Source organism: Kwoniella dejecticola, chromosome 6 (assembly GCF_000512565.2).
Source record: "Kwoniella dejecticola CBS 10117 chromosome 6, complete sequence".
NCBI lineage: Eukaryota > Fungi > Basidiomycota > Tremellomycetes > Tremellales > Cryptococcaceae > Kwoniella > Kwoniella dejecticola.
This window is the reverse complement of record NC_089306.1, coordinates 1,650,790-1,668,581: the sequence shown is the minus strand read 5'-3', so window position 1 is coordinate 1,668,581 and position 17,792 is coordinate 1,650,790. Positions and strand designations below refer to the sequence as shown.

The following is a 17,792-nucleotide window of genomic DNA, read 5'->3' as shown; positions in this document are numbered from 1 at the left end:
GCAATATCGAGCATCTGCTCATCTGCTGAGTCGTTCCTTCTTGACAGCTGATGCTCCACATGTTCGTGCACATGAGCTGGAGATACGAGTAACCATTCGAGTCCGAATCGGGACGCAAAAGGTTAGCGATGGAAACGCGACCATGACTTTCGCATAACTTGTCGAAGATAAAGAGCGGTAGTCGGAAGTCACCGCTTCAATCGCTGACTGCATGGGTACCACGTGTCAAACAAGAGAGTTGCGCGTCGCAGGAATCGTCAAGTGAGGATTAATGACGATGGAGTGATATTCAACATGAGAGGAATTAGTCGTTTTCGACTGCATAACCAAGCATCAGAGAATATAGCGCACTAGCACCAGCACGATGGCAGACAAACAACAACCGACAGACCAAAAGACCGAGAACGCTACTGCCGGACCATCGAACGGGACTGGGAATGGAGAGGCTGCTCAGCAAGTAGAGAAGAAGAGTTTACCCAAGTTGGGTGCTTTGGAGGATGACGATGAGTTTGAGGTGGGTCTAAAATACATCGCTGCGACCCTCGTGATCATGACCAACACAGCAATACAATAGAGCTGCCTGCAGTGCTCTCAAGATGTCTATGTCTATGATCCTGCGTATTCCATTCAAGCGCTGATATTTGATTGACCATCGTAGGATTTCCCCGCGACAGGTAATTCCCTTTCCTCCCCCTCGCCTTTCATTGCCTTACCCTTTACGAAGTCCAGTGCCGCACATGCACCTCTTCATCTGCGCATTTCCTGCTGCAGCCAGGTATAAAGCGGCAATTCCAAGAAGCTTAGAATTGATTGCTGATCTCATGTCCATCTCACTCATAGACTACGGAGGAAACGTGCTTGACGCTATGAAGAAAGCAGGCGACGGGCCCAACGATAATCTGTGGGAAGATAATTGGGACGACGATGATGTCGAAGATGATTTCACCAAGCAATTGAGGTGAGTCAGTGTCAACTTAGAAGAAGAAGAAGAAGAAGAACACTTCACAAGGTATTAAGTGAAAGGCTGCAATAACAAGGTCTCCAGATGATCGCCCACTCCTGGTTCCTGGTGGACTGATGAAGAGTTTCTGACGCTGACGCTGACAGTGGGGCTGACCTGTAATCATTTCCGGATTTATAGAACGGCCATACAAGAGAAGCAAGGTGCGCCGGACGAAGCTATGAAAGAGTGATAGTGATCAGTCATTAGGCGAGGGCGAAGGAAATAGAAGACTAAGATGAATTATGTCTGTCAACAATTTCAACATAAACATCAACACGGCAGTATGGTAGACCTAAATTTAAAGTCCTAGGATTGTTCGACGATCCATCATTTGTGCATGTACCAATTCAAAGCCAGAAGACAGATTATACATGCGTGTCAAATCATCAAATTCATTATAGTGTCCATCATTCCAGACCAAGCCAAATCATCCTATCGTTTCCTTTGAGAAACTGAGTAATCGATGTTGCATATATTGCACTCGAACCCTACTTCTTCCCTATTCGCCTCTTGTACTCCTCGATCTCCCGCAAAGCCTCCTCCTCATCCTTTTTACCTTCCTCTAACAACCTCGACCTCTCCTTTTCCTCATCGTGTTCATCCTCACTTGCAAATTGCCCAGAATTCAATTTATCTCTCATCAGATCCATCATATTCACCTTACCTTCCTCCCCTCTTCCTTCGGAATCGTCATTCGACTTCATCGAGATGACAGGGTTCTTCTCCAGTCGATCAAACAGCACAAATAGTCGTTCCGCTTCTCGTTCTTTCTCTTCTTCGGTCATCTCGTCCAGATCTACCGAATCAGAAGTAGACGCAGACGCAGACGCAGATAAGGCAGTTATCGGATTACGATCTTGTTCCAAACTTCTATTAGGCCCCGCTCCTTGCTTGGTGGAATGGGTGGGTACAGTCGGCGTTGCGGGCTGGATGTTTATCGAAGTTTCAGAATGCCTCAAAGAGGATGTGGGTAAGAGATTGGGACGATCGGCTGGGATTTCCTCGATCTTAGCTTCTAGAGGACCGGCCAGACCTTTCTGGAATAGTAGACCTGCTGCATTACCGTATCCTATCTCCACGCAGAGGTCGGCAGCTGAAGTTGACTTGCAATCAGCATCGTGCAGCTGAGAGTGTATATGACGAAAAAACAGACTGACCATCATTCTTGCATATAGCCCACATAAGCTCTCCCGCTGTTGTTTTGGACTGCGGATGGCCCGCACAGCCCATCAAGCGGAGGATGTTACCCAAAGTACCCTTCCTAGCTTCCAGTGGGCCAGCCTCGGGCGATCGATCTCTGCATGAATGACATCAGCACTTATTCAAATTGCCTGACCGATTAACCGAACAGAGTGGCGTACAGGTTGGCCGGTAATAAGGTCTCCTTGAGATGCAAACGGATAGGCTCACTGCCAGCTACTGCTCTAGTCAAGAGGAGTAATAAGGGTGGCAGCATCTCGTCCAAGACCAAGCCTTGTGGTAGACCATCATCCGGCTTCTTAGGCCAGGGTATATAGGTGTCGAAGAAATTATCAAAGATCCTGATCAACCTCGTCGGGAATGCGGACGGATCCTGTGTATGTGGTGGAGGGATTGCAGGTTTGCCCGTAGAGCTTGAACCGCTACTTCGCCTCGACGAAGATGGGGAGGGAGTCTTACGATGATTAGGCGGTATCAGCCCATCACCGCTTGACATGGAGGTCGACGATTTCTTGTGATGCGAATTGGGGTGGGTTGACATGTTCGATAACCTGTTGAGCAGGTTCTTGACGGATGATGTGGGAGATGCGACCCGAGGAGAAGAAGGTATGGGCACGGAATACCATGTTGGTAACAGGCGGGGCAGGAATGGGATCGAAAGAAGACTGTGCAACGCATGAGATAAGGGGGGCGAGATGTCGATGAATGGTATATTGTAGAGTTGACAAAGTATTGGATACAGGAGCCTGAGACGGGAATCATTGTGAGCTGACAAACTTGCTTTGACATCCGAGGTGGGGCGACTCACGGATCGAAGATCTCGTCCCATTGCTCTTCTCCACTTTGTGAAGTCTTGTCAGTCGATGGTTGAGAGTATGGGTAGAATCGGATCGTATTGTTGGTCAGTTTCAATAATTCGCTCAAGGCCATGTGGTTCGGTGGAATAGGTTGCAGACAAGTGAGGTGCTATGTGCAGGTATGGAATCCTATTAGCGCGGTCTTCCACGATATATCCATGGAGGAAAAGAGGGGTTGATAGATGAGGGCTCACATGAACGAGCGATTCGACGGTACCTTCGGTATCCACCATAACTCCCACTGCTCTAGGCCGTTCGATGGTGACTAAGAAGCCCAATCTGCCCAATAAGAACAGCCTTTCGAGATGATCTTCTTCCTTATCATAGACGACTCTCTCTTCTTTGGCATCTTTTCCCGCTAAAGCTCTAGCGACAGCTTTTGCCCCTCCGGAAGAAGCGAAAAGGCTTCTCCCCTGTTCGTGTAGGACGAGCACGTTCGCAAGAATCTTGAGAGCTTCCCGAGCAGGCGCAGAGTACGGTACCGGAGGCGGGCGATCTGGCGAGAAGGAAGAAGCGAATGGTAGACCGGAATGATGCAGTAGAACAGGGAAGAATTCGGTAGAAAGAAGGGATTCGGATCCTACGGGATTACGACCGAGGGATTTTACAGCTGTTAAAGCTAGTATATATACTGCTTGAGAACGAGGTCAGCTGTGTACGTTCTGGGCACGCACAAAAATGGTGAGACTGACCATCTTGTGGCCAGATAGTCCAGGGAGCGTTGTCTTTGTCACTCAGATCGTCTAGTATAGCTTCGAGAAACAGACCTCGTTCAGTCGGATGGATCTGGGTGGGTAAGGCTTAGGTATACCGTACAGGCCCTGTTCAGCAAAAGGTTGACATGAGCGAGTGGACGGTCGACTCACCATTGTTAACTGATGTCAAATCCCTTCTGACAGCATCCAGCGCTTCTCCTCGCTTCGGTATTCCAGAATAGCTCGATGCTAGAAGTGGTCGAGAGCTTGACATCTTGCTTCCTTGGCGAATGTCGCTGGGGAAAGGCACAGGCTTCAGAAAATTCCAATCGCTCTTGAAGTAGGGAAAGAAATGGCTGCTCTAGCTGGATCAGACGCTCCGTTGATTGAGTGTGTGAGGGGCAATCGAAAGCGATGGGAACATACACAATGCTTTTTGGTTTGTGTGTGAAGAAGGATGTACCTTCACACTGTCATTTGACCTTCCTTCAATTCTTAGGGATTGGCGGGATTTGCTGCACTTTGTGGACTGTGACTGAAACTGTTCAACGTTGAGGAGATCATGAGGAATACTGTAGATAGAGTGGGGGAAGAGGGATTGTCAGCCGTTCATTGTGCTTTATGCATGATACGATTGTAGGTGATGAGCGGAGTGATGTGTACATGAGGGGGTTAATGTTATTGTGAAACGGGACTAGTAAATTATCAGGGGTTATATGAGACGCGCAGTGGAGGTCATCCCTATTGTAATTCATGGGGCTCCCACAGAAAGCCCAGGCGACTCGGCCTGTCAATTGCCTTGAAAATTAGCAAATCGCAGGTTGCAGGCATACGGTGCATTTGAATGCATATGTACAACTCAGAGACGTAATACTGTTATGCTGAAAAGAGAAGACCCAGAACATTGAGAAGACCCAAAATTATTGAGAGCAAGATTGAGATGTGCTCTCTTGAGCTTCCCTACAAAGCGCATGGATGGGGATAGCAAATGTATCCTCGACTCCCGTCTAAAAGGTTTCTGAAGTATATTTGCCATAGATCGTAGTCTGTGCCGTGAGAGAGGCAGGCACCGAGTCGAAAGTCCCAGAGAAGTCAGAGCGCTCATTAGAAAATCCGCCGCCCACCTCGACTTGAGCGATGGTACCCCTTTGCGTGTGATCAGAGTCGCTCGGTGCGGTCGCATTCGAGGGGGTTATTGTGGGTGTGAGTGTGGGTCCGTAACGATTGCACACACACTCCTCGCCTTCTTCGTCGAAGTTGACTGAAGTGCGTACCATGAAGTCGTTGGTAGACAACCATCGAGCAAAACCCTGATCGCTCGCTGCCGCGGACCTGATCGTATCTTGGTCAAGGTGAATTTCCGAGATGTCGTTTCTGAAAATGGGGAGCTGGAACGCGAGTTTCACTTCGTACCTGGCATTCCTTTCAAATGATTGCGTGTTGTCTGTCTGTCGTAGATGGACTTTCCCATCGAGACTTGCCACAACTTCCACATCGTATCTATAGGCACCCTCAGCTGTGGGCGTCCCATGTCTTACGAAATCAGCTAGCCCGTCTCTTCTACAGTCGAACCCCAGCAGCTGCTTGCTTCGCGTTTCTGGGTCTAAATCAGTCACACTGTATAACCAGCCAGTGCCACGGCTTGCGGCTTCGTCACCTAGGAAGAGATCTGTATACTTGACGCCCATTTTCCGCCGAATTGACTGGGGCACGAACGACGACGAGAGAATAATAGTGATTATGGATACCACGATCTCGAAAAAATTCAGGGAGAATGTATAGAATCTGTGTCCTTCAATCTCCTAGCGGCAGTCCTTGGGTCCGCAGAGTCAGACGCTGCAGTATTGCCCCGTCTGAACAGCATAGACGAGTTTGACAAAACCGCAATACAACCCCGTTGTATAGACGTTCTGTCTTCCCGCGGACAAAGCAAAGTGCTCAAGGGAGTGGGCTGGAACCCCGAAGTTTATGACATCAGATGACAACGCACAGCGATGTACAGTATCCTCCTTTGAAACCCGGAATGACTCGGTCGCAAGGGTTCGATCGCCCGCACGAGCGCTCAGCTTGTTCCAGTAGTCGTGAGTCTATACCGATTGGTTGCATCATTCATAAGTGACAGATGAGCTAGTTACTTCGCAGAGTCGGAAAACATCGCACATATGAATGGTAGGTTCCCTTGTGGACCGAATCATTCTGAGAAGAAGACTTCTGCACAGGCCGAGAAAAGATGCGCATTGACCCCCCTATCGAGATTTGTCACCTCTATTTGACGTCTTCGAATTGCTAGAGAGCGAGCAGTTGTCAAGAGGTCCCCCCTTTTTCCTTGTCACATACTGCCCACAAGAGATCCTCCCCCCCCCCACAATACAAGTTCACATTCATACTCAACACTCGATACGTAAACAGCCAGACCTGCAAAAGCGCGTCGGGACCGGTTGGCGGCGAGTACAAAATCCCAAATATGTGAGGGGTAATGCAGTTCTTCAGTAAGTGGGACATAGTGACACAAGATCATTATCGAAGTCTTCCGCAGTGCTCTATGCTCAGATATGATACGTCATCTATCTGTCTCATTGTTGCTTATTAGGATCGTCGTATGTGCCTTTAGAGTGGCTGGCCGACAAGTGAAAACTTCTGTGATTCTCGCGTCTTCCGTCGATAAGACCCCACTGACCCGTGCCATACCGCTCAAATCACTAGGCCGAAGCACATCACCCATCAATTCTATATTGCTATCTCTCGCCCTCAGATCAGCTTGTGTATTAATGAATATTGTTTGGGATGTTACCCAATCTCGAAACGAGGTATCGTGCTTCTTCATATCCCAAAACTGATTACCGCCAATCGTGAATCTCGTATAATCGCCACAGTCGCTCGTCAATGTGAAATCCAGCCGAATATCATATTGAGCTCTGGCTATAGTATCGATTGATTGGCCCTCATCATCCCGTATTACCAGGTCGTCTTCCGGGATATTGGCAGTGTATGAGCAATTGTAAGTCCACATTCCCCTGTCGTCTTGAAGCGGTCGCCTGATGAGAAGACATGTTCCGTTTGTTTGAGGATCGTAAGTGTCTGCGATGCTGCCTTTAGACTTTGTTTCGGCTTGATAGGAGTGGAAGGCAGTACTCTCCACGCCCAAAATAGCAGTTGCGCATTCCGGGTCATTTGGACGTTTGATGACCATCTTCAAGCTATTTTCTTAGCCAGTGGAGTATTTGAAAATTAGCAGACGAGATGAGCGCCACCTCTAGCGAAGTGATTCGACTGCCAGTCCCTCAATACCTAATTCGACGCTCCATACAACTCTTACGAACGTGACTCGTATCTGCAATGCAATCAAGAAGTAGCGACTCGCTTGCCTTCGGACCCTCCTTTTAACTCTGAGCCTTTGCGTCATGTATATCATCATGACGAAGATGGGACTAAGGAGAAGCTCCCCGCTTGGTCTACTCGGAACCCCTGGTCGATTCGTTCCCTGTCCTTCTGCATGGCCCTCTGATCCTCCCGCCGTATTCACAGCGGCCATACTGCACATACAATATGCAGCTCGGTTTCTAGTCTGACGATAATCATCTAAGTAACCATTCCACACAATATCTATATTACTCTCCTTGACTCACGGCGCGACTAAATCATCGACATGCCCATTCATGATATTTTCGAAGCGCAAATCAACACACCCTCTGAGCAGACCGTGACAGATGCCATGACTGCTCACCGATTGGAAGGAATTCCAGAAGCCAGCAAACATCCAGCTTTGCCCAATATCTATAGAACAGCTTTGGGACCGATGACCGTCAAAACAGACGGGTTGATCGTCCGCCGTCCTGACGCTGACTCAGAGAATGACTCGATTGCTTCCGAATACAACGCAGATTTCTCGCTGCAATTATGGGGTGTCAAGTACGGCGAAAAGTTGACAGTGACGCAGGCGCCCACTAACGCTTATATCGATGTGCAAAACTCGCACTCGCGATCAATGGCGTATGATCCTAACGAGTTCGGGAGAAAGCCCAAGACGATCACTCGTACTTTCCGTGCTCCGCCTTCAGATGTGATCAATCATGCAATGCCCGATCCCGTTCGAAGAGGTTCTCAGTATGCTACCTCCTGGAATGGTATTACGATCCATTATATCAATGCTGATAGCGTTGCTTCTGTACTCGGAGAAGAGACCGAAACTATACTAGATGATAGACATCTTTGGATCGAGCTTGGGGATGTGAAAGTTGCATCAATCAAGGACTTCCCTTCTCAACAGGGGCGTTCAGTTGACGTCAACATTCATCCCGATATAATCAACGAACTGTCCGATGACACTAGCAAGAGTGAGCTCGAGCAATCAGGAGGTCCTCTGGCTAGTTCAAGGGATGTCAGTGTCCAATCCACGCCGCCCACGCAGCGCAGAACACCAAGCATCAAATGGGCTGATATCCTCCCGCGACGTCCGCACTAATCTTATCCTGATAATTCGGACGGCGACAATTTCATACTGCAGTTCTACTGTACATCCCTGCAGCCCACAGTGACTCTTGGAGATAGTGTGCTTCCTGTACATAGGTGCGAGTGATATCTACCACTATATGCAGTATGGATCTCGATGGCAAATACTCGGACAATGTCATGAAACAGAATGTCATCAAGTCATGGTATGCTATGTTATATGCTCACGAAGAGAATATCCAGAATTAAGATCATTTGAGCCTTATTCAGCTCTACAAAACGCAAAAGTCCCCTTTGCCTGAGTAGCGTTCTTTCTCTCCCTCCCCAATCCTTATTCAACAATATCAATCACCAAATTTTCTCTTCCATTTGGCTAAGTGCTAGGCCTATTGTCCCCCTCCCAAATTACTAGGCAAAGCCCTGAATCCCATCCGCTTGGCATACTCAACTTCTTCGGCTTTTGTCAGCCCATCTCCGGTCTTACTCCAATTCGCAGACGAAGTCCTCGCCCTGAATTTACCCGTACGGACTTTGAACAGTTCTTCCATGTCAAGCGGCTTGATCGGACCAAACAGTTCATCTGGATTTCTCGATTGTTGAGCTTCGAGGGCTGCTCGGAGTTGAGGCGATTCTGCCCATGTGGGAGGAATGAAGTCTTTAGTTCGATCTTCGTCATCCGAATCGGAATACCTATATCATTTGAAACACACAACACGTCAGCTCCGGCGCATCCGGATCAATCATTTTGGAAGGTGTAATGATGAGGTGACACCGAGGTATTAGGTTCAAGCGACTCACTCAGACGCAATATCAGGTAAGACGATATCTTCACTTTGTACCATAGCTGCCTTCTCATCCAGCTGAGTCTGAAGCGCCACTCTGCTCTGTTGTAGGGTAGTAGCATGATGAGTGGATTGTCTGATCGGTTGTTGATGTTGCTGATGATGTTGTTGCTGCATAGCTGAAGGTCTTGAGGGTGGACCAAGTGCCTTCCGTTCTCCATTCTGCTGAGTTACTAGAGTGATAGTAGATGAAGATGTAGCTGAAGCCTCAATAGCAGTGCGGAAAGCCGATGGACCCATCTTGGCCATACCATTCAAACTTGAATGAGAGGCGGAGGATCCCAAAGTGGCTGTAGACTGTTTCGTCGGTCTGAAAGGTTCTTTCCCTTTTCCACCCGCACCCAATTGGGAAGAACTGAGCGCTTGAGCTTTGTTCTGCGATTTGTTGAGAGCAGCGTTTTGAGCAGCCATCTTTCTCTTCCTGGCAGCTTCCTCCTCAACAGCCTATAATAGTTCGTCAATCCACAATCAGCCTCTGTCCCTTTCTCATTTGAATGTCGAACTATCTCTTGAGGATGATTGGACTGATGCTCACCTTCATCTTCGCAGCTTGAGCATCACGTTCAGCCTTCTCCTTATCCGCCTTTTCCTTGACAGCCAAGGCGATCTTTTCGGCTCGTTCCTTCTGTCGTTTCTCAAATTCAGCTCTGAGTCGTCGCTTCTCCTCAATTTCAGCTATTTTCGCTTTTCGCTCTTCATCGGCCCTGACACGCTCTTCTTCCGCTCGGATCCGGTCTTCTTCGGCTTTCTTGGTAGCTGCAGCCGCTCGTTTGGCATCAGCTTCTTTCAGCGCAGCTTTACGCTCAGCAGCAGCTTGTTCCTATATATCCCGTCAGGTCAGTAAGATTTCTTCCATGTCTATCGAGATATCGACATACCTTTTTAGCGGCCGCAGCAGCCAGTTGGATCGATTTGACTGGAGCTGTAGCTGGTTTCACGCCCAACGCTTTGGCAGCCATGGTGTGAGCTTGACCGAGCATGCTACCTGTAGGTGCCACCGAAGATGTTGACATGTTGAGAGGAGTTGGTGCGACACTCGACGTAGATGGGTTCTTTCGGTGAGTCTAGCACGACGTCTGTCAGCTCACACATGTCAAATCCGAACATATTGCTCTTGCTCACTTTGATGTCGACGGTTGGTGGACCGCGAGAAGGCTTTTGAGTTTCGACTGTATCGTCTTCCTCCTCAAACTCGTCCTCTTCGACTGCGTCTTCTCTCATCACCTGATCCTCATCCATGGTTTCCCCCTTGATCTGCCTCGTCCCCTTCACAGCTTTGGCGTGATCTTTGTCCGTTTTCTCCCCAAGTCCGGCAGCAGCAATTTGGCCTTTCCCTGTCTTTGTCACAACGGAGACTTCTTGAGAACGTTTCTCTTCTACTCCTTGCACGACCCGGATAGAGTTTTTAGCTGCTGGTTTGGTAGGTGTATTAGTCGGAGTTGTGGATTTTACTGGAGCAGGAGGATGGTTCTGCCTAGCTACAGATTCCCTTTCAGTCGCAGGAAGCAACTCGTCAAGTACAGACTGCTCTTCGAACATTTCTTCCTCTACCTCTTCTTCGGGTGACTTAGGTTGTTGTCGTATGGGTGCCTCCACCTCAGGTGTAGTTGATCTACCAGTCGGAGGTTGCTCATAGACTTCCATTTCTTTCTCATCGGTCTTCTCTTGAGCTCGTTCTTCCGGTTTCGTGGCTTCTTTCATCAATTTTTCCAGCTCCAGCTCCGCCAATCGTTCTTCTTCCAGCTCTCTAGCTAATCTTTGTGCTTCTTCCTCTGCACCTGATCCGCCTAATCCAAGCAATCCAGCACCGATACTGCCCAAACCTCTTAAAAAGCCGGTGCCAGTGCTCTTAGCTTGAGGTACTCTAGCTCCTGTGGATGCCGCTAAAGCTGCCTTCTGCTTCGCCAATTCTTTGGCTGCTGTCTTCTCTCGCAATTCATCTAATGCCTTGGTGACTTTATGTATGTCTGATCGACCTTCTTTGTCCATCGCCCCTCGATCGAGCGAAGAAGGCTGAGATGCAACGCCAGCTGAGCCGAACGAAGGAGTCTTGTCGGGTAAGCCCGGTCGAGATGAAGCGGGCGTACGAGCAGGTAGAGCATCGGTATAATCGACTTTAATCGTCTTTTCAGGTCGCTCCACTTCCTCATCTTCTTCCTCTTCATCCATCCCGTGATCTGACTTTCGTTTCAATCCGTTGACGGGAGCCAAGCTCTTTCGTAGACCAGAGAAGTCGACCGCGGTATTGGGTCTTTGGCTCGCTGCATAAGACTTCCTCAAGGCGGTGGTATTATCAGCGGCAGGGATGCCATTGACAGGTATCGCATTGGCACCAAGCGCTTTGCTGAGCCACGACGAACGAACTTGTCGGATAGGTTGGGCGCCCACAGTGACCGGGGGCAGAGCGAAAGACGTTGGCATAGATGGGTCGACCTTTCGCTCAGATTCCGCTTGAGTGTTTCCCGAACCTGTCTTTTCTGGATTGGGGGGAGCAGGTTCAGACTCGATTTGATGTTGCATCTCGGCCATTACTTCTGGGGGATCTTCTTTCGTTTGATCCTCGATCTCTGGAGCACTTTCCGATGTCACGATTGGCGCTTGGGCATCAATTTCCATTACCAGCTGATCTTGCGTGGCTGGCACAATAATAGCTGGTTCCGTTTCGTCGTTTTCTTCAATCTCCTGAGTTTTCTTGTCTTCCACAACTACCTTAACAGGAGGATCTTCGGGGACATTGGCTGGCGTTGGGGTCTCGATAGTCTCTTCTACCTCCATAGGCTGCTCAGCCGCTTCTGCAGCTTGTTCCTTCTCCTTCTCCTTCTTGGATTTAGATTTTGACGATTTCGACTTTGGCTCGTTGGTCTCCTGAGCGCTCTTCGTGCTCTTGGAGCTCTTGAGGCTCTTTGAACTCTTGGACGACTTAGATATTTCAGTGCTCGTTGATGTCTCATTTTGTTCTTGAGAGGAATTTGCACTGGTAGGAGGAGAGTTTTCATCGTTCTCGTCAGCTTTCTTCGATTTACCTTTCTTCGCTTTAGGTTTAGCCTTCACTTTCTCGGGCTTTGACTTGGCGGTGACCGGACTGGCTTTTGGAGAAGCAATAGGTATTGGCGAGAGAGCCGACACATTCAAAGAGCGAGGTTGAAGTGGTGAGAGTGCGACCCGGTTCTGCTGTAAATTGACAGCGATCAGCTGGGGAAAAGAGATTCGTATACTGTAATGTCATGTAAGAATGGCTGACTTACATTCTGCTTCGTACTTGGACTCAAAGCTAGACGAGCGTTCAAGCCCACAACTTTATCCGCCCTGTCTTTGGCAGCCGCGGTAGTAGCTCGAGTCTTCTTGACTGTTTGCGTCCGGGATGGGGTCTTCATAAGTTCGGTAATAGGAGCTCTGTTGTATATCAACAATCAAGTCAGTTAACGAGTCAACAATGCTCTCTCGATCCATCTCAACGCATGCTATTACACGATGGACTCACCTGTTCTGTCTATCCATGATCTGTTCCATGTATCCGTCGAGCCAGCCATATCCGATATTATTGATACTACCCTCCAACTCTGACAGGGTAGTCATAGCGGCTTTACGGAGACCATCACGCAGGTTGAAAGCGTAATGGTCGAACGTAGGCATATCTTGCAGCACTTGCGACATGCTGTCCTGGTATGACCTCTTGTCGAGGTATGGAATGACTGGCAAGGCAAGATTGAAATGTTTGCAAATGAATAAATGAACGAATTATGAGCTTATGTATGTAAAGAGTAGAGAGTTGTTTGGTGAGAAGTAAACAACTAAACCCACCATACGAAATGAACCCTGAAAATCATAGTCACACGCAAAAAATCATTCGCGTTGACACGTGGCAAAATCCATGTTTCAACCGAGATGTAAACAAACAAGACCAGAACATTGGAAGATCTGTACTTCTCCCACATTGATGATATAATATCTCAAGCAGAGCATCACTACTGCGTGTAAGGAAGAAGATCTATCAGGGACTGATCATCATGGCAGCACTAGGAGGTCGGGTAAGTGGTATTGCTGTCCATCATACGAATGACTTTGGAAGCGAAACTGACGCTACCGCTCTTTCTCTTCAACAGACCAAGAAGGTAAAGTACCCTCATATGATATTGTCAGCATGACGATACGAAGCTGATTGTAACGACGTCCAGGTCACAACATATGGGAAGAAGAAGACTGTGAGCCGTTGAGTGATGAGTCTTGATCTTATGGCCAGCTGACAACGCCTTCGGACTTCTATAGCAAATCATCTCCGTTCATTCCGATATCTCTCATCCAACTCAAGGGGGCGTGCCTCCATCGCCTCTGCCCAAAGTAGCCCATATCAAACGTCCAGTCCTCCAAACCAAATTGTCCAATGATATCACCAATCTACCTGCCACGCCTCTACCCGCATCGAAGGTCAAGGGCAAAGCGAAAGCGAAAATCATCGAGGAATCTCCTACATCAAGTCCTGAGATCGTATTCAAGGCTCGCAGAGTAAACAGACCAGGTAAAGTGGTCATTCCCAAATCACCAGCATCCTCATCCTTCTCACCTTCGCCCATCAAGTCCGTCCGGAAGGTACCTGAAGTCGTCATACCACGTAAATCCAACGCTGGGCCAGTCAAATCCAAGTCAAAGCCCAAGACCGTAGGTGATTTATCGCGACGATTCAAGGAAATTATCACTATCGAAGATTCGCTCGAGCCTACAGATCTCCCAGTACCTTCGTCGCCAGTTGAAGATCCTCAAATCGCTTTGGGTGAGCTTCTGCAAGCTTGCTCCTCGAGCACTGTTTACCCATTCTCGGATTTCCTGATCAGTGGTGAATTACCGAAGTATGACAATATAAAGAAAGTCGGCGAAGCTTCGTATTCTGAAGTGTTTGGCTTGAGCTCCAAGGGAGATGCAGGGGTGAAACATGTCGTCAAGGTCATTCCATTGTTGTCCGCGCAGAAACTTAATGGCCAAGAAGGGTCAGCTTCACCGATGCCGGATTGTAGCAGAGTGCAGGATGTTAAAAGGGAGATCGAGGTGACGAAGCGGATGAGCCAGGTTCCAGGCGGTGGATTCGTTGAGTACATAGGGTGAGTAAGAACCGCCTCTGCCTCTGTGACGTGATGACGTGCGACATTATTAGTCAGCTGATGCAGAGCGTAATAAATGTCAGATCGTATGTTGTTGAAGGATCATATCCTGATAAATTACTCGAGGAGTGGGATTTGTATAAAAGTACAGAGGGTTCGGCTAGTGTGCGACCATGTAAGCTAGCCGCTTATCGGCCCCTCCATCTTCACCAACGCTAACGAGATTTTATACATTGCGAAGAGCATAAAGCTGACATCGTCCTTCTCCCACAAAGCCTTGCTACCTCCATCCCAGAAATACTGCCTTCTCGTCCTTTGTCACGCCGGAACAGATCTGGAATCATTCAGATTCTCCCAAAGCACCGGATGGGCTCAGGCAGCAGGTATATTCTGGCAGTTAGTTTTCAGCTTATCCAGGGCCGAAGAATGGACGCAATTCGAAGTAAGTCTTCTGCACTCCCGTTCCCTTTCGTCTTCTTGTCCCTTTTCCTCGATCTTCTTCTTTTCCCTTGAGGGAAACGCTATTTGCCGAACTGACAATTGGCCTGGTCATGTAATTACGTAGCACCGAGATTTACATGAAGGTCAGATCCTTATACATCCCCGCCGACCGAGTGATGAAGGTACGACTTCAACTTCAAATGGAAATGGGAAGGACGGCTCTAAAGAAGGGGAAGTTGAGAATTACTTGGACCCCTCTACAAGTGGATTGGGGGTGACTATCATTGATTTCGGATTATCTCGTTTGACTTTACCCAACCAGTCTGAATCCGTCTGGACTGTTTTTCCGGGAGAAGTGTACGAGGGTAAAGGGGCGCAATGGGATTTGTACAGATCAATGAGGGATAAGATCGAGAGTAGTAAAAGTGCGAGTGGACAAGGGGGTTGGAAAGGGTTTAATCCGATAACGAACGTTATGGTGAGTTCTGATCACACCAGTGACAAATACCGTGAAACCCTTAAGACTTGAGACGAGACGAAACAATGCAAGGCGAGGCGAGGCGATCTAGCTGAGAAAGAATTGCTGCTAATTCATTGGATGGGGTCTAGTGGCTGCATTATATCCTACGATACACCCTTTCCAAATTACGTGCCCCGAAACCCCCAACCAGGAGATCATCAAGGTTGAATCTGATATACCAGAAAGAAGAACGAGCGTTCATCGCGCTGAATGCGATGGAAAAGCTCTTATTGTTCAGCGTGGGATTCGATAATGGCCACGGCGCCACCAGACGACGCGGTCTGAGGGGAGAAGTAGAGTACACTGAGGAAGATATGTTGGAGTCTTCAGGGGATGTACTGAGCTTTGGGGAGGATGAAGGATGGATCAATACCTCGAGACTTTAAATCCGTGGGACTCAGGCTCAGAGTCAGCTGGCCTCGAGTGCTACATCTTCGACTTGATTCGTTTGAATTCTAGCTTTTAGAGTTCATCCTTTTGGGTCTTTCGATACTCTTTCAAGTATAATAGTCAGCCAGGTTGTTGTATACCAGTTCCTCAAGCAACATAATTTGGATTTTGGAATCGAGTGATCCGCTCAGAGACGCTTCTTTCCTCGGTACTTAGATCAAAAGGTTTTTCGGTCCTTCGGTTTTTCAAGCGAGAATGACGTAGAGTGGGCAGTAATCACAGATTGTATTTGTCCATCAATCCATGTATAAATACAAATCTACACGTTCACTTCGACCGCTACGCTACCATCGATTCCTCTTTACCTACCGCGCCAAGTGCAGAGACACGGAGCCAAGTAGAACTGTGCCAAGGCTGATTGATACAATCGCAGATCGCAGATCGTAACCTGAAATTATTGCTCATACAGTCATACAGTCATACAGTCATCCCCTCAACCCATCATTCTGTCAGCCGCAGCCGTAGAGTTCTAAAATTACGCTACAGCTTTCAACCTCTCCAACTCCTTCTCCAACCGCTCACGCTTCGTCTTGAGCATCATCACTTTCTTCCTTTGCAGGATACTCAGGTCCCTCATATTCAGCTCCGCGATCTTACATGAGGTATCCGTGCCCGTGCCCTGTCCGGCGCTGCTCTTGCTGGTATTAGTACTGTTCGATAACGGGTTGGCGTGTTGTATCTCTGCTTCTGCAGGTGGTATTTTAGCTGATTCGAGGATTTTCAGCTGGAGGGTAATAGCATAAATGTCAGCTCAAACACCTGTAAAACTATAGAAATTATCGAATTTCTCCGATGCTTCGAGGTGGGCAAGGCAAGGGGAATATCATTTCCTCTTTTCTCGTACATTTTCGTTCACGACTCGAAAGAACGTGACATAAATGGTCCTTTTGACTTGATTCGATCTGAACCTGTCCGGGATTGAAGATCAGACTCAACTCAATACGACTCACCCTCTCTTCCATTGTGTTCACTTTAGATTTTTCCCCATCCACCATAGTCTCAGCTTTGACGATCAGCTGGTCGATCTGCGGAGCGAGCGAAGTGGATAACGCTGATTTGTGCGCCAGTATAGTCGGTTCGGGCAGCACGAGGAAATGCTAACATGCATTCAGCCCAGAACATGTCAGCGACACCAGACTATCACTATCACTTTTACTCATCAACAACCGGTGATGTTAAGGCAAGCGGAGATTGAAGAAGACGATTTGGAAGAGGTAACGGAACAGCCAAAATGCAAGCACTTCTGCGATCCAACTCAAGTGTCTGAAGGCTGGATACCAGACATTGGAAAGAGGGCAAAAAAGATTTATACACACATGTTTATGCTTCATAACCTTTGTCAACCGAGGTAAATCCCTCGTACCAGGTTGAAATTTGTTGAGCCCATCATTCAGGATCCGCGAACATCCTTCGGTAGCTTGCACGCAGTCCTCCAAGGCGTTCAGGAAGTCTGATGAAGGTGGATTGGGATAGATGGATTCGCGCGGTAGATGTCTGGACGAAGAGGCGTATTGAGCCATGTTGACCGTAGAGAAGGGGCGGTGTGTCCGATCCGGAAGTGGAGCTTGATATGGTCAGTCCAATGGGGCCGTTGTGGGCGCTGAGTGGGGATTGTCAAGGTTGTTGAGATCTACTTGTATCAGCTTTGATCAGAAAGCTGAACAAGGATATTGGAGTGGATATCTGCGAGCACAATTCAATGTTTACTCGCAATCGTCCTTCGCGACCTCCTCCACCGCGCGTTGTCCTGACCTGAAATTCATTACGTAATGATAGGAACTGACTTGCGTCTCTTTATACCTGGATCTCCTTTCGGCAGGTAGATGGTGGATTACAAGGCAGGAAGTGAGTGACCTGTCTCACGCATATACAAGCGAATGCTCTTGTCATCTGGAACATATACAGGCTGGCTAGTACACCTAAAGCACTGACTAATACTAGTACGCTACGGCTCCACACGATCGTAGTATGATCACATAACTGATCAAAGGGACATCTAACTATCTAACTGATCCAACAGCGTTTCATCCTATCCTTTGAGTGGAGTGATGATCATCCTTTGACAATACAATCAGAAATACGTTTCATCCCAAGTTCCTCTTTCTTACCCTTTTATTGTACCCCGACCCCTCGATCAGCATCATCTGTATGTTGGGATTGTGATCATGGGTAAGTGAAAGATTATGATGGATGGGGATTCACAGTATAGTTTCCCTTGACTACGGATCATTCACAGTCAATC

At 48.1% G+C, this 17,792-nt stretch overlaps 7 protein-coding genes across 7 annotated transcripts; 3 read left to right on the top strand and 4 right to left on the bottom strand.

Moving 5' to 3' along the window:
* Positions 1 to 364: 364 nt before the first annotated feature.
* Positions 365 to 1,193, top strand: I303_105483 (uncharacterized protein; the record flags this gene model as incomplete). Its single annotated transcript, XM_018408368.1, has 4 exons — positions 365 to 514; positions 659 to 674; positions 841 to 958; positions 1,142 to 1,193. 4 exons carry the CDS (start codon positions 365 to 367, stop codon positions 1,191 to 1,193), a joined length of 336 nt encoding a protein of 111 aa, XP_018262059.1.
* Positions 1,194 to 1,491: 298 nt separating this feature from the next.
* Positions 1,492 to 4,029, bottom strand: I303_105482 (uncharacterized protein; the record flags this gene model as incomplete). Its single annotated transcript, XM_065969181.1, has 7 exons — positions 1,492 to 2,096; positions 2,161 to 2,300; positions 2,365 to 2,949; positions 3,012 to 3,169; positions 3,255 to 3,691; positions 3,753 to 3,860; positions 3,927 to 4,029. 7 exons carry the CDS (start codon positions 4,027 to 4,029, stop codon positions 1,492 to 1,494), a joined length of 2,136 nt encoding a protein of 711 aa, XP_065825253.1.
* A 733-nt stretch (positions 4,030 to 4,762) lies between these two features.
* On the bottom strand, positions 4,763 to 5,443 carry I303_105481 (uncharacterized protein; the record flags this gene model as incomplete). The annotated part of the gene is made up of 1 exon (XM_018408370.1): positions 4,763 to 5,443. One exon carries the CDS (start codon positions 5,441 to 5,443, stop codon positions 4,763 to 4,765), a length of 681 nt encoding a protein of 226 aa, XP_018262061.1.
* Positions 5,444 to 7,401: 1,958 nt separating this feature from the next.
* On the top strand, positions 7,402 to 8,217 carry I303_105480 (uncharacterized protein; the record flags this gene model as incomplete). The annotated part of the gene is made up of 1 exon (XM_018408372.1): positions 7,402 to 8,217. The coding sequence occupies one exon, from the start codon at positions 7,402 to 7,404 to the stop codon at positions 8,215 to 8,217; it is 816 nt and encodes a 271-aa protein (XP_018262063.1).
* A 373-nt stretch (positions 8,218 to 8,590) lies between these two features.
* On the bottom strand, positions 8,591 to 12,700 carry I303_105479 (uncharacterized protein; the record flags this gene model as incomplete). The annotated part of the gene is made up of 7 exons (XM_065969180.1): positions 8,591 to 8,894; positions 9,003 to 9,490; positions 9,582 to 9,866; positions 9,925 to 10,110; positions 10,169 to 12,214; positions 12,292 to 12,439; positions 12,528 to 12,700. 7 exons carry the CDS (start codon positions 12,698 to 12,700, stop codon positions 8,591 to 8,593), a joined length of 3,630 nt encoding a protein of 1,209 aa, XP_065825252.1.
* A 353-nt stretch (positions 12,701 to 13,053) lies between these two features.
* I303_105478 (uncharacterized protein) lies at positions 13,054 to 15,486 on the top strand (the record flags this gene model as incomplete). The annotated part of the gene is made up of 7 exons (XM_018408374.1): positions 13,054 to 13,074; positions 13,222 to 13,248; positions 13,313 to 14,139; positions 14,223 to 14,314; positions 14,415 to 14,581; positions 14,705 to 15,058; positions 15,190 to 15,486. The coding sequence occupies 7 exons, from the start codon at positions 13,054 to 13,056 to the stop codon at positions 15,484 to 15,486; spliced, it is 1,785 nt and encodes a 594-aa protein (XP_018262065.1).
* A 539-nt stretch (positions 15,487 to 16,025) lies between these two features.
* I303_105477 (uncharacterized protein) lies at positions 16,026 to 17,070 on the bottom strand (the record flags this gene model as incomplete). The annotated part of the gene is made up of 3 exons (XM_018408375.1): positions 16,026 to 16,274; positions 16,501 to 16,647; positions 16,867 to 17,070. The coding sequence occupies 3 exons, from the start codon at positions 17,068 to 17,070 to the stop codon at positions 16,026 to 16,028; spliced, it is 600 nt and encodes a 199-aa protein (XP_018262066.1).
* Positions 17,071 to 17,792: the final 722 nt, after the last annotated feature.